Source organism: Tachypleus tridentatus, chromosome 7 (assembly GCF_004210375.1).
Source record: "Tachypleus tridentatus isolate NWPU-2018 chromosome 7, ASM421037v1, whole genome shotgun sequence".
NCBI lineage: Eukaryota > Metazoa > Arthropoda > Merostomata > Xiphosura > Limulidae > Tachypleus > Tachypleus tridentatus.
In genome coordinates, this window is record NC_134831.1 from 190,620,507 (window position 1) to 190,637,090 (window position 16,584).

The window sequence follows — 16,584 nt, forward strand, 5'->3', positions numbered from 1 at the left end:
GTATCTGACATACCTGGAGTAAAAGCCAATTGAAGAGACTGAGAACTGAGGAATGTCAATATAGTGGTTAAGATGGGAAAGGTCTGTTAGCATGTCACAGCACAACAGTAACATGTTAAGGTGAGAGTATGAAGGCCAATGATAAGCAAAAATTGTATATATACTGAGCATTAATAATTGAGAAAAGCTATTATGTGAGTGGAAATATGGTATTGTAATTCTTATTTTCACTTTTCTTTTCTTAGAAGTAATGACCAAGGACATCCTTGAAGGAAATAAAATGGTTTTTCTTGTCCATACGTTATTTGAGTAGCAAATGTATACATGCACTCACACACACACAAAATTTGTGAAATTGTGAGAAGATTTGGGGAATTTATGTTTCTGTAATTGGAAATAAGCACTTGTACATGTTTCTTTCATTATGCATACCAAAGTTTACATGTTAATTATTTGGGAATAAACAGATGTAAATGTTTCTTTAATTGGATATAAGTAAATGTACAAGGTATTTATTTGGGAATAACAAGACATCCATGTTTCTTTTGCTGGGATAAGGAAGTTTGTTCTTCTTAGTTAAAAACAAGCATTTTTATATGTAAAATATATTAGCTGGCCTGCATAATAATTGGATGGGATTAAACAGGTATTCAGGCACAGTAAGAAAGTATGTACATTTATTTAATATGAATAAGTAAGAATGTATGCTGCTTACTTGGGAATACATCGGTGTTGATGTAAAAATCAAGTAAGCAGATATGCAAACAAGTTAGTTTAGAACAAGCAGTTAGTAGGTGTTCATATTACAGGAATAAAGAGATTTTCATACTAACTACTTGTGTTCATACTAACACTAAATAGATGTGTGTGGAATGGAAATAAGCAGATTCACACACCTGTTAGACAGAAATAAGTAGGTGTAGATGGAACAGGAATAAAGAGGTTCACACACTAGATAAAAGGAAAAAAAAGATGTCCTTACAATAGGTTTAAATTATCTGGGAATACCTAGGTGTACCTGGAATTGGAATGAGCAGGTTCACACACTAGTTAAAAGGAAAAGAATAAGATGTCCTTACAATAGGATTAAGTTATTTGGGAATACCTAGGTGTACCTGGAATGGGAATGAGCAAGTTCACATTCAAGTTAGCAATAATTAAATGTGCATGAAATGAAAATAAGCAAGTGTGCAGGCACATTAGTTCCTGTGGAACTTATGCATATGAAATGCTTAAAATTATGCATATATTCCATTTATGCATGAAATACTTACAACTATCAAGGTGTAAAAGTGAAATGCAAAGATCTGTATATACAAGTATAAATTTAGAAGATTGGTTTAGTAATTGCCATTATAAAATGTAACTTATTTTTGGATAAATTTTAAAATATCCTCATAGAGCTATTAAACAAAAAATTCTAATTCATCTTAATAAAGAATAAAACTTTCAAGGTAAAATAGCAATAGTAATAAAATGTAAAAAAATGAAATAAAATTGATTAATTTATTTTTAAACATTACAATTTTACTAAACTTCTGAGTTTTATAGTTTTTAGTGCCAAGTTGATAGTGAAATGATTAGTCAGTTGTAATAATTCATATTTTAAATGTTCTCAGTTTTCTATTCTTTTACTATACTGATAATAAATGCTGAACTTAAGGGAGGCTCTTTGTTGCACTTCATGTGAATGAAGATATTACCCTTATATAAATAGATAAATTTAATATCTTGAATATTTTCTTGTAAAATGTAATTTTAAATCGTTTTTAATTAAAACTATATAATTAAGGAATAAGAATATTTTTATGATTTTGTTTTGATCACAAACTAAGTCCAGTTGTATAAGTTATTAGATACCATCAAATACTGTAAAGAGCATTCACCATTTGACTTTATGGTAATACAAATGACCAGATTTTTTCTAAACACAAAGTAAATTAGTTATATTTTATAATTATGACTGAATAATGTTCTCAATGTACTCCCACTGAAATGACTAAGACTTTTATTCAAATCAGTTATTTTACATCATTCCAATATTACAAACAAATACAAACTGTGATATAACATAACTTACCTTATTTAAGTCAGACACTTCAGAAACTTCTGATTCTATATCACTGTCAGCATAACGAATAGTATCATCATCTGTTGCTTGCTGAAACAGGGATTGCCTTCGAGGTCTAATGGGTCGGTCCATTACTTCATCATCTTCTGCTTTTGTTAAATCTTTGACAAAAATACATTATCAATAACTTTTAATAAAAGTGTGCTATCTACAGAAATCAGAACTATAAACTAATCTGAGTCTTCAGGAATAGTTCTAATTGTATCACTTTATTATTGATATTGATGCTACAAGAAGATCCACAATATAGTACAGAAATGTACCAGTTCCAACATTTAACTTATTACATTTAAATAAATGAATCAGTTGTAATGTTAAACATTTAAGTTTCATTTAAAGTTATTATATTAGATAATAAAAACAGTTATTACTTAAAAATGCAAGCTTCTTAAGAATTGGGAAAACAATAGTTTTCAAAATACTAATCTTGAAACTTACTGTCTGCATTCCTCTTGTGCAATAACATATTATTTATTTTAGCTCTTTCCTGACTGGTGAACATCAATGTACTTTCTTTTTAAGACTGACTGAAGGATATTTTTTTATTTGGTGTTTCATGCTCTGAATGAATTTGTTTTCCGTTAATTTGATTATGAAACTATAATTAAGTATGGTAAAATTAATTTAGTTGGTTGTAATACATTTTTTTTTATTTTATACAAAACATAAATCAAACCTTTAAAGCGAAACGTAATTTACAAATTAAAACTGTTTTAAACAAATTTTCAAGTGAGTGGATGAATACATTTCCTGAAGTCTTTTCTTTGAGCATGTGCACAACTTACTTTATATGAAATATTTTATCTTTCAATTCAAAACTTATTTTTAATAAAAAAAATATTTAATAATATGATTGTTTGTTTGTTTTGAGTTTTGCACAAAGCTACATAAGGGCTATCTGTGCTAGTGTCCTTAATTTAGCAATGCAAGACTAGAGAGAAGGCAGCTAGTCATCACCATCCACTGCCAACTCTTGGGCTACTCTTTTACCAATGAATAGTGGGATTGACCATCACATTGTAATGCTCCCATGGCTGAAAGGGCAAGCATGTTTGGTGTGACAGGGATTTGAACCTGTGACCCTTGGGTTACGAGTCGAGTGCCTTAACCACCTGGTCATGCCTGCCCTAATAATATGAAACAATTCACTTAAATAACTCTATATTTATTAAGTTTTATGGAATTTTTTCTTTGATAAATAATTCATACTTGAAATCTTACTTTGACAAAGAGTATTTACTTTGCATGTAAACACTTTTTTATAAAGTGACACAATTAGCTCCTACTGATTTTTTTTTTTAAATATTTCTTCTTTCTCCAACAACACTTCAAGAGATTGAGCATTAAAAATCAATTTTGTGTTTCATTATGAGTTGGTAGTACTAAAGGTTTTTATATTGCTTAATAATTTGGTTGACAAGTACACACTCTACAAGATTTATAAAATTTAGATTTTTTTATAAATAATTTCAAAGGAATGTATTTAATATCTAAAAGCCAATCTAATTAAGACAAGTGAATAAAAATAATGGAGAAATCTTTAACAAACATAGAACAATGAAGAATAAATCTAATAAATAATCAGTGAATCTACATATACATATATATGCTCACAAATCTTGTATTTTCCATGCCTTCTAGAGATAACACCAAAACAGAATTTACACAGAAAACATAAATATACTCAAATTAATTTAATTTGTACCTTAATCTCATATACCTAATAAAACATGAATATATAATGTGGTTAGAAATAATTATATTAAATTAAAGAAAAGTGTAATGTGAGTTTAATTAAAAAATCAAAACTTTAAAATATGACAGAAAGCTGATGAGTTGCTCAACAGTCCCATAAAAAAACAAGTGTCTAACTGTTTGAATATGTATGCATGCTGTTTTTTTATTTAATTAAGTGTAATAATGTTTATGTTCAATTTATCAAGCTTGTACTAGAGTTTTAAAATTTTACATTAAAAATTTCAATCAAACTTCCAAATCAAGATCATTTCCACATTTCCTGGTTGAAGCAAATGTTGTTAGTAGATTTTTCTAATATCTGTGCTGAAAACAGTTTTATATAAAAATACTTGAAGAAGAACCTACAATGTTGAATATGAATTGGAATCACTTTACGAATAATTTAAGAGAGTTCTTACTACAGAAAAAATAGGTTTAAAACCAACATGTAAAATGACAGAAGAACAAGCCATAAACATAAGAAAATATTCAGAGTACAAAAATACAGAAGTATGTCTATGAGGGACATAAAAGAGCCTTGAATACCAATCTACCTATAAAAAAAAAGTCAACAGTAAGAACTGTTCAATATCAGGATTTGACCACAGTGATCCATCATTAGAAAAGTAAGCCTTACTGAGATACAATAACATTCATAGAAGAAGAATCATCCTTTGGAGTACTATAAAGAAGAATGACCCCAGGATGTTGAATTATATTGGTCTTCAAAGTATTACAAAGGCTACCAATCAGAAAGGCAGTTGGAGTTATCTGGACAAATCATTTATGGCCTGGTTAGGGAAGGACTGTACAGATATTTCAAAAGTGCTAGAAAATTAGCCGAACACAAATCATTAAATGGCTGGTGATGACTATTAAGGAATCAGTTCAGCATTTAGTTATTCAATTCACTTCAAAATATTTACTTAATGGGCTACTGCAATTGAAGAATTATGAAATTATTAAATCCTATAAAAATAATGTTACAGCCAAATAATCAAAGCTGAAAAACTAGGTTATCTACTTTGACACATTTCACTCTTTTTAGAGCAAAGTTTACACTAAAACAAGTCCAACCCAAAGTTATAACTTTCCTAAATGAAAATGTATTTCTGATAGGTATTTCTCTTTGTTCAGTTTTTCTTGCTTTGTGCTGCTCTCTATTTACAAACGTTTCTTGAATGTGTGCCACCAGCCTTCAACCCTCCATCTGTTAGAATCCAAAGTTACAACACATCGCTCATGTAAATCACTATGCATCACCTCTTCATCAACAGGAAAGCACAACTATCATAGACATGTGACTCTATACGCTACCACTGAACTATCACTATGAAGTTTGGCAGAAGATGCAATCATTGTAGATGTGTAAAGAGGAAGGGTTGGAAGTGTGAGTGGGGGGTAGTACCTATCAGAAATACATTTTTATTTCAGAAAATTATAACTTCTGATACAGTATCCTTGCCCAAAGACTAAATTGAAAGAAGAACTGGTGTGAGGGAGGCACAAGCATATCCTGCACCATATCTGAGCCAGATATCTCTTTGTCCTGCACTATATCTGAGCTAAATATTTCTCTGCCATGAAAAGTGATACGGTTTGGAAAACCAAACTTGGGGAAACAAGAAGAGAGCACATCCACATGGGAGAGAAATATACAACAAAGAAATAGAAGTAGGGTGGGTAGGAGATGATGTGCCTCAAGGTGTTAAGTGGCTAGGGTGCAAGAGATGATACTCGGCAAATCAACTACATCCAAAACCTCACTTGCTAGATACAGACATCATAGTGAAAGTAGGATGAGAATGTATATAATCTTCACCTCAAGTTCTGGAGTTTGGAGAAAACCTATCACAAGATTCCAGGAACACACAGGGTGGCCTATTGCCAGGGATCTGAGAATGTGTCATAAAGAATCCAAAGACAGTGCATCTCATGCACTTGACCCACAGGATCATGAACAAGCCTGAAACAACCCAGATTGTCAACAACCCCACAATGAAGAAAAATCCAGAACAGAAGTGGAAACATGTCACTAAGACATTCTGCAACCCATAACACAGGAGAGCAAGCAAGAGGGGAAGATGGACAATCTGAGCGAAAACCTGTGTGAGGTCTTATGTGACTGGTTCAAACGATCTACAAAACCTCCTCGCTAGGTACTGACATCCATGCTAGGGTAGAAGGTTGGCATCCAAACAGAGAGGTGAACTGCTTTTGGGCATCTCAATTCTGGAAGAATTATCCATATGGAGGATCTTGTAACTTTCTCTACACTGGTAGAACACCATTGCCCTACTCTGAACTGAATGGTTATAGCCATCTTTGTAGAACCCATTCAGCAGGTTGCCTCCACAATCAACCACCCCAGCAGCTTGAAACTAGTAATTGATAAGGACTCCTATACTTTCTGGATGAAAAAAGGGATTGGTTGGTTGGTTGATTTGGTGTTTTATGGCACAAAGCAGCAAGGCTATCTGTGCCAAACATACAGTAAAAAGTTAAAATTAAAGTAAGATTAGGAAATTTATAAAAGGAAAATAAGGTAAAATAAAACAAAGTTAGAAAAAGTATAAAACCTATGTTCACATCTAGTCTAGAGCATTATGAGAAAAACTACAGTAATAGAAGTTGTAGAGGACTTTCTGTAGCATAACTGTAATTATTATAACTCACCAGGAAGACTAACAGGTAAGTACAAAAACCACTGTCAGTCACCTGAAGCTGGCCTTTCCAGTCCTGGTTCCTAGTTATTTGATGTTATGGCCATTTTCTAAAAGCAAAGTAATAAAAATTTTAAAAGACTTGTAGCAAAATTTTAATAATAACTTTCCAGGATGACTAACAGGTAGTTCAAACAGCAGCATTAGTCACCTGAAGTTGGCCTTTCCAGTCCTAGTTTCAAGTTATTTGACTTTAGGGCCATTTTTTAGTTTCAAATCGAACTAGATGGACAGTGATTCTTAAAAGGGAATCCCATTAAAAGGGTCTAATGTATAAATTAAAAAAACTTTAATAGCATTAAAAAGATTGATGGCCTTTAAAAAATTAAAAACATTTCCAAGGTGGACAGTGTCACCATCACCAATAACACTGTCTAACATTATGGACAAACCTTGGGACAAAATATGGTGAAAATGGTGTCGTCATTAAGAGTCATAATAACGGCAAGAAAGTAAAATGTGGTTTACTGTGACCTGAGTATCACACAGAGTACACATTGGTGCATCGGTTCCAGATAAAAGAAAACAATGAGTTAAAAAACTGTAACCAATGCGTAGTCTAGTTAGAACAACTTCCTCTTTCTGATCCTTACGGAAGCAAGACGGCCAAAGTCCAATATAGGGTTTTATTTGGAAAAGCTTGTTGTCATGTTGTTTATTCCAAATTGACAGCCAACTAGAAGAATTGAATAAAATCCTCAGGAAAGTGTGAGGAGATATTATAAACATGGGTGTGTGCGAGATCAAAAGTATGGTTAGAATATGCCTAGAAAAGGTTTAAAAAGTACAGGATAAAGAAGGGCACAAACAGGAGATAAGGTGTATTCCAGATAGCACTTCATCTTTCCACAAACAAGGGCCACAAAATCCCTCAATGGGATGCCTGCACCTTTGGCAGAAAGTGAAGGAACAGATGACTGGATATGCACCTGAGTTGGTAACAGCAACTTCAGAATTCATGAATGATATGAAACAAGTGAAAAATGCCTGATAAACATGGTTAAATCAAACATTCTCAGATAAATGTAAAATAAAACTGAACAAAGTTGATTTGAACTAGGTTAATGAAATGAAGTGAGAAAAAGTTAAACCACTTCTAGGGTAATAATTGTTCTGAAGATAGACATCAGCACTCAAGCACTGAGAAACAAGAAGTGATAGTACAGTGATGACACACAGAGAGGGTCGCATGTCATGTGATAGTAGCACTCCTATTGGTGAAGAAGTGATACATAGTGATTTACATGACAGATAAGATGCAACAGAGGGAGGGTTGAAGGCTTGTGGCATGCATTCAAACAAGTTTGCAAATGGAAGGAAGCACAAAATTAGGAAAGCTAATCTTGTAATTGAAAGAACAGTACTGTATCGGAACTTATCTTATTTCTCTAGTCCATAAAAAAGATAGTAATGAAATAAACTTTTCCTTATACATGTTTGATGATGAGGAAACCAATTTTTAGGAAATAAAATTTGGAGATAGCTTTAGTAGGTAGCGAAAGAAATTTTGCTACAGATGTATAACTTTACCAGTTTATGATGTCACAGATGATGGAATGGTCAATTGATTATTTGAATTTGCTGATGACATTAAAGTATTAGGTGTTGTTGGATGCAAAAAGGATGGTACTGCTTTACAAATGGATTTGAATTATTTAGTGTTTAGGCAAATAAAAGGCAGATATCTTCTAATTATAATAAATGTAAGGTATTGCATGTGAAGTAGGACAATTTGGATTATCACTACAATTTTGATGAAAACAACTTTGGTGTTTTTGGTTCACATGTTTCTTATGCCATCCAAGCAATGTACTGTTGCTATTGGCAGGGAAAATAAGATTTTTGGTTGTAACTACAGAAACACTGCTTACAATTATAAATCAATTATAATACCATTGTTTAGGCTGTGGGTTAAAGTACATTTGGAGTACTACGTTCATTCTTGGGATCATCACCTATATGTTAAAATCTCTCTCTGAACTTGATTCATTTTGAAAAAAAAAGAATTAGAGTGGATATCATTCAGATATATAAGATTATTAAAGAAACTTATAGTGTTGATGCATAATTGTTTTGCATTTTTAACAGTAAAAAATGATAAGAAGTTATCTTCAATTAACACAGCTTTATTTTTCTAACAGGCTGACTAGTTGTTGGAATAGATTGTCTTCATATGTGGTATATGCAGTTAAATTGAAGGAGTTTAAGGGAAAACTTGTTAAAAATTGAATGACAAAGGCTGGTTTCAAGTTCTTTTTAGTGTTTAGTACAATGTAGTGTATAGGATAGCCTAGATAAAGCAAAATACCCTTTGTTGTTCTTTAGTTTTTTGTTATGTTAACAAACAGGTAAGAAAAATACTATGTTCTGCTTCTACAGTGAGATGTTCTCAGGAGAGCAGTCCTCACATATAATATGAAAGGACATACTGCAGAGGCAGTAGCCATTCTTTATCCTTATTGAAAATTGCGAGTCACAAAACTGATCAAATTTGTAGGTGCTCAGGAAAATATAAAGAAAGAACCAAACAGTCTCTGATAATGGATTCAAAAAAGTGTAGTCAGTGTAATGGTAACATCAAAACAAAAATAAGTAAGGATAAAAACATGATAATAATCTACATCCAGGGTTGAGACATCTAGTGATCACAGTAATCTTGTTTGCAATCTGTAATAGCACATACAGATGAGTATGTGGAGGTGAGAAAGATAATCATTGAGGGATTATCAGCCACAAGATGGCACCCTCTGTCTACTACCAAAAGGCGATATCTTCTTATGTAGCTCTTGCATAAAGAGTGGAATGTTGCATAGGACAAACAAAGAGGTATGTTAACATGCAAGATGTCCAACTGGATAAATCCAGACATGAACTCTCATACAAGTATTTTTTATATAATCAAATAATTCATTAATCTCAGATATTCCTAGGTTTTTCAAAAGATATGAGGGCAAAAAACAAATATTTCGGACATCTAGAATAATTGCAGATGTTAAAGAACATTCAAGAGTACTGAATGGATGAATCAATAGATATACACGTTTTTCATACATAAGGAAAGACTGTATTTAATTATTGTATCTTTCTTACTTTGTATGTTTGTTTTGAAGCCTAACCACTTCACAGTCACAAACTTCCTCAAAATGGTTAATAATGGGTTTTGGGAAGACTATATAAAAATTCCCATTAGATCAATTCCATAAAGCCTGTTGAATAACCATAAGTATGAAACATAATTTTCAAGCAAAAGACACAGTGATGTGAAAAATATAAAGAAGAAAAGGTATGTAGATTCAATCCTTACCATATTAAAGGAGATCAGGAGGTCAAATAGAGTCAAATAATGAATGTGATGAAACCTGAAATTCATGTTTTAGAAAGTTGGGAACATTACGATAAAAAAGATGAATCAGCTGCACAAAACAATTTAATACTTGAATGGAGTAAAATCTGTAGAACAAAAATCATCATGAGGTATAAACAACTGCTGTTCTTGTTCTTGAAAATATTTTACATTCTCATAAAATAAGAACAAACAGTCCTGACCAAATATGTTTGTTAAAGGAGGATTAAGGTTAGTTAATTAATCAAGCTGTTAATGAATTGGAGAAAGACAAGAAACCAAATTTTGCAAAAACCAACTCCAATAGACAGACTAACTGACTGGTATACTGTTGGGGAGGTATATCTACAAGAATGTGACAACACTTGAGCTACCCAAGGAGAGAGGTTGGCTAATGGCAATTTATAAAATTGTACATAATAAATATCATTGTGGAAGATATACCAAAAAATAAATAAAATAAAGTTCTCCTGAAACAGATGGGAGGAGAGGAAAACACAATGAAGTAGGCCAGCATGGGACAATAAGAAGAACTGGAAAATGGGACCAACTACTATTTGCTGATACTTGAGAAAGATGATGGAAAAAAGGGTAGACATAGAGAAATAAATTGTCCCAAGATAGGATCAAAGCTGAATCCAGAACTGTAAATCAGTAAAGCATCAGAAGACGATGCACTGCTACTGTAAATGCATCAGGCATAGTATCACCTAACTGTTGGCAGGGTCAATGAAATATTAGCTCAGAGAGGAAAATAATGAAAACTTAACTAAGAAAGTAGAGAAACTGCAGCAAGCCATATTCTTCCTGTTCATATATACTTGTACAGTGGAAGTGTCTATGTAAACTAAAATATAATGTATAAAGATCCATAGCTGGTACAAGAAAAGGGAAAATCTACAATGGGAAGATAGCAAGTGATACACAATTGAAGGTAATCAATAACAAGAGAAATTTAAGAAAAAAAAACAGGTTTGAGGATAAACCTCACAAGAGGAAAGATCCCATTAATGATATCTTAATTTTAAATAAACTTGATCAATGGGAATTACCACATAAAGAGAAGTCAATGTTCTGAAACCAAAGAGGATGTATTTTGCAAAAACAAGTGTAGGAGCACCTGATTCAAGAAATTTCAAAGCCATAGGAGATTGTAAAGTGTTTTTGGAAGGGTGTTACCATAATACCTCAGATAAGAAACTGAATAGGAACATGCAAACTGAGAGATGAAACTATTAACCAATCCCAGGCAACCACTGAGGAAGAAACCACTAATCATCCCCATGTAAATGACAATGAATACTGAGTGTTGGTAGATAGCCAGCTAATGGTTTGATCACGTGTAAAAACACTGAGTGCTGTAGCTAAACCTAAAAGGGAGAGTCATCAAATGAAAAATCACTTCATCATTTGAAAATAGAATTGCATAAAGATGTATAAATAAGCATGTTAGAAATTTCTGTCCATTATCCAAAAACCTTGACACTGTAAATTTCATAACATATTTTTAGATTTCACATACAAAGAAAAATATTGAAATAACAAATGAGATATGAAAGTACTAGGACCAGTCTTAAAATTCCTGTTGTCTTTGACACTTCAAAGAAATTAGACACAAACCTATGAAAACATGAAATACAACATTAATATTTCCAAAAATCAAGTATAAAATGACAGAAGTCAAATTTCAATGCTGAATGGAAAATTGAAGGAAAGAACCTGATGAATCTAAGATACATAAAATGAAATGTTCATAAATGAAGAGATGAACAAAAATAGAAGATGACTCCCAAAAGTCCAGGCAGAGGAGCCATCCAGACCACCGTATGAGAAAATGAGTCTTAAAGACTCACTTCATTTACTTTGAAACCATTACACACAGTGCTCTGGGAGGAAATGACAAGAAGAAGAAAACAAAGATGTTACAACCCTAATCAACTCCTGCTGGAAAGCTTCTCTTGAATGGGAAACAAGTTACAGTGAAGTACCTACAAAGATAACAGGAAGCAATTTTTTTCTTTAATAATATATATGTATATGTAAATCAGCTGATTCACATACAAACACCTTGCAACACAGTCAAACAGGTGGAAGTATAAAAAAGGAATATATATAAGCCATATGGTAATAAAAATAATAACAGTGAGATCTATAGGTAGTGAAGACATCAAAGTAAATATATGATCCTAATTAAAATAATGAAGAGAACAATAATACCTAGTAATGGTGCAGAAAAATTATGTCTCAAAACAAGACAAATAATAGCACACAGGGCTGATAATTGGTCAAGGTAACAAATCTAATAACTGCATTGATGGCCAGAATTAGAGAAGGAAAAATTCAAGGGAATATAAAGTATATGAATATAGAGCTTGTTATAAAAACACCTGGAATCCAAATATCAGTAAACAGTGTGAGCAATAAGATTAAAATACGTAAATAATTTCAGATGACACAGATATGATAGAAATAGGTTCATTACAGAAAATTTATAACATACCTGAGAGAAAAAGATATTAGATAATAAATATTATCAGGATTAGGGCTGTCACTGTAGCAGACAAATTCAGCTCTGCAGACTCTGAAGGCAATTAGGCCTGAGAAACAATTAATCTTCATCAAAAACAACAGCAAATGGTGAATGTTACATAATCATTATACCCAGCAGGAATATAACTAAAAAAACAAAATGAATATGTTGAAGCATCAGAGCTGGCAATGAAGTTGCAAATTCACCTTGCATGCAATATGCAAATTGGATAATATAAGGCCTTCAACTAATTTACAGAATCTTCAGTAGTGCTGGAAACAGTGGAATCAGGAAAAACATCAGAGCAAATAGTTTAACATCGACATTGCCAACAAGAAAATATTAGATATGGTTCCCTGATGTTTGTGCAATAAGAAACAATAATGGTAGGAAAATGGAGAAACATGGGTAAGTGATTACTGTCTCAAAATATATAGTGGATATTTCAAAATTTTTAGCAACATGATTTATTGAAAGTATGTATTCAAACTCAGTAAGTAATGTCAATCAGTATTTAAGAGGCAAATCTATCTGATTTAAAGATGTTTGCAAGACAGTTTCACATTCTGGAATGAAAAAAAATCAGATTTTATGCTTAATGGCAAAATCTGTGAACAGATTGATGGGAACAGAGTGATCCCAACCTTACTAACCTTTTTTTTTGTGTTTCTGTGAACGAGTTTGTTTACAGACCTGTCAGTTGGATGTTTATGCTTAAATAACCAGGATAAACTTACCAGTAAAGTGTATTATAAACCCATTTTCACTGGACTTTATTCATTTTATAAAGACATAATTCCTTCAATTAAAAAAAATGTTTAGACTCTGTTATACAAAGCCTTTAAGATATCAGGAAATTAAATCCTTTTTGAAGCAGAAGTTGAGAATATTAAGTAGCAGCTTAGAAGGTCTTTCCTTATGTCTAATGCAAGATATAATTATGATTAAAACAAATAAGATAAAAAAATAATTTACAATTTATCAGACAAGGAATGTTAAGACATTTATTGCCTGAAATGTCCGTACACCATAAATAGCTATTGCCTCATATGCCACAAGCCTTGATCATGGCTTCCACCTCTACAAATGTCAACATTTACTGCACCAGCTTCTGATATATTCATTATTGCTGTATAGTCCTCCAACAATAAGAGTGTGACATATTCTCTACATACAGTAATCTCCATGAGCATCAGCATTTGAACAAAAGATCATTCTTGATGATACAAAGTGACAGTACAGGAAATAGGGAGGAAGGGTGGGAGGTGGTGCAGAGAAGTATTTATCAAAAAAAAAAAAAAATTGAAGTAAGAACAATGTTAACTTCAGAGAATCTGTTTATCAATTAGCCTTACCACAATCAGATGCAGGGAGTATCAGGGCAGACCTATTTCTAGAGATGAGTCATCTGGCTGGACCTAAATATCAGGAATGGCTTTTTCCAAAAAGTAGTGGGGTGTAGTGTGTAGTACTATACTACTATGCACCACACCAGTCCTACTTCCCCAACAAGAGGTGAGTTCACTCTATCTTGTATTCGTGGGATTGCACCACCTAATATGGAATTTGTCACATAAACTTTCCCATCAGCTTGGGAAAGTGAATGGGGGCTACTGGAAAGATACTATATATAGAAACACTGCCAAAGTAGTTTTGGAGAAAACCCCATCTAAACAGCGGGCACTGAGCAGGGATGTACAGGTTTACTTCCTTGCTCAATGTGGATTTTGGGTAAGTATTCCTAAGTAACCAACACCAAATCACAAAGTGAATTCCATTGGCTTGAGAAGAGTAAGACAAAAACACCAAGGAATAAGCAGGAAAGATGGTAACGAACAAATAACAATACTTACCTCATGAAGACTTTTGGGTAGACTGAAGAATGGTAACCAGATACAGCCAAAGACAAAAATGCAAGAAAGTATTATTTGCTGTACATAATGTGATGAGTTAGGTGTTATTACAGCATGTAGAATCTCATCTAGTGGATGTCAATGAGAAATGAGAGCAGCAAAAAGACAAACCTGATGAAAGGTGACACAGTAAAGTGTATGGATACCTTCACCTAAGTAAGAATACACCAATCAAGTGAGTTGAAGGTGACAAGTCACTAAAAGATGAGAAATAATGAGAAGCAGAAGTGTTGGCAGTTTCTGCAAAACAGGAGTAATTCAAGCAAGAGAACAACAAAAACACAAAAGTGGACAAACAAAATATAATAGAGGATGGAATAACTGTATTAAAAATAGAAAAGAAAGTGATGGGAGAAAACATGCAATCACTCTTCTGGACAGCCCAAATCTCTGGAAAAAGAGAGTTATTCAAAAACAAATCACCTAATACATATTACAAACAGTGTGGAAGGCATCTAATACTTAAATGATATCTAAACACCATCTCCTGCATGCAAAAAGAAAGAAAAATAACTCTTTATGAGTAGTTAATATATGAAACAAGAAGTCAAAGGTTCAAATGACAAACTAGATAGAGGGTGCAGTGCAAAATTAGAACTGATGGAGGGGGACAACTGATAAGAAAACCCATAAGAGATCTTTCAGCACTGGATAATGAAAGAAAGAGGGGCTAGTGAGCAAAGAAAGGTGGTGGATAAAGCTACCATATAACTGGCAATCATCAACATGTATAAACCTCTATCAAAGTGCCAAGTAGGAAAAGAGTGAAATGGGGCAAAGTAGCATGGCCTGGCAAAAGAGAGTGGCAAAGATACCAATGGCAATAAATAATCCACTTGTGATAATAGAGGACCAGTGTGGAAGGCTATCAAAAACGAGACAGAAAATAGGCCATTTTGTGCAGAAAGCCTGATGGTCATACAAGGAACTGGACAAATCATACACACGAAGTCATATGTGTGATACCCCATCATGAAAGATGGAATTTCATGGCTGATACAGAAGGGACCTTTGAAGAGGAAGTGGAATAGGGTTCCTGGACATAAAATAGCATAAGAGTGAAAATCACACCTGAGCTTGCAAAAAAAAAGAGCAATAAAGATCAGACAAAGCGTGTTGTGAATGAAAGACAAGGATATAGGGAAGAACTCAAACAGGATGATAAGCAGAAAGAATGAGGTTGGAACAATACTAGCTCAGAGCATCAAAGACCAGAAATTCAGAGTCCAGGATTACAGACCAAAAGAGGGACAGTTTGGCACTAAGGATAGTCACAAAGACATCAATTAGTGTTTTGGTTATTTTTAAACACAAAGCTATACAATGGTTGACCTTTGGTGTGTCAACCACAACCATTGAAATCTGGTTTTTAGTGTTATAAAACTTAGGACATACCACTGAAGCATTACGGTGGGTGGCATTAATTAAAGGATGCCAAAAGTGCAAATAAAGCCACTTATAAAACGAATAACCACCCCATGAGAGGATCCTGTTCACAGAAGAATACGAGTCAACATTAAGTTCAAAGCCCTCAGAACATGACAAACTGACAACTGAATTTGACATTCACAGGCCCCAAAGCAAAACCACAAAGCAAGAAAGCACAGCTCCTGTGAATGAATACCATCATGAAAGTTTATGTAAGATACAAATGTGGAATTGTTCAAATGGAACAATACCTGTTGACCTATAACAAAGACTGAAAACACTGGTAAGGAAAAATAGTAGCCAAATTTAACAGGATATTGATATGAAAGAATGCTCCTCTAAAGATCAAACTTCTGAGATAGCGGAGGTGTCCAGAACACTGACCCCATCTGGAAAGAGAAGCTTTTCTGTACAGATGCAGGTTGGGTTAAGAAAGAACATGGAGTTGTGATGGAGTGATGAAATCACAACAGAGAAGGGTGGAGAAATGGAAGGAGCTATTCACAAGAAATTCTGGGACATGATCTATTTAATTTTTAAGTCCACTGAAAGGGATACATATGGGGGAGTGTATGAGAGGGATAACAGACTTGAGGGAAGTCATAATCTCCAAAAGTGAAAGAACCTCTTGCACAGATAAAGTCAAGACAGAAGAGCCTCTGTAATAAGAGCTCAATGGCATAAAAATGCAAAGGTGATGGCTGAGCTCACCCAATATAAAAATTTAGGAAAATACCTAGATGAAGCAAATGCTTAAGTGTGGGCCATGACAAACTTGG

General features: G+C 33.3%; 1 protein-coding gene across 1 annotated transcript in view; it reads right to left on the bottom strand.

Annotated features, from left to right (window-relative positions):
* The window catches only part of LOC143257542 (X-linked retinitis pigmentosa GTPase regulator-like), a 121,010-nt gene that overhangs the window by 40,210 nt on the left and 64,216 nt on the right, over positions 1-16,584 (bottom strand). Inside the window, exon 12 of the mRNA XM_076516364.1 lies at positions 2,081-2,232. Within this exon, the coding sequence (XP_076372479.1) occupies positions 2,081-2,232 (152 nt within the window). The remainder of the gene's footprint in view (positions 1-2,080; positions 2,233-16,584) is intronic.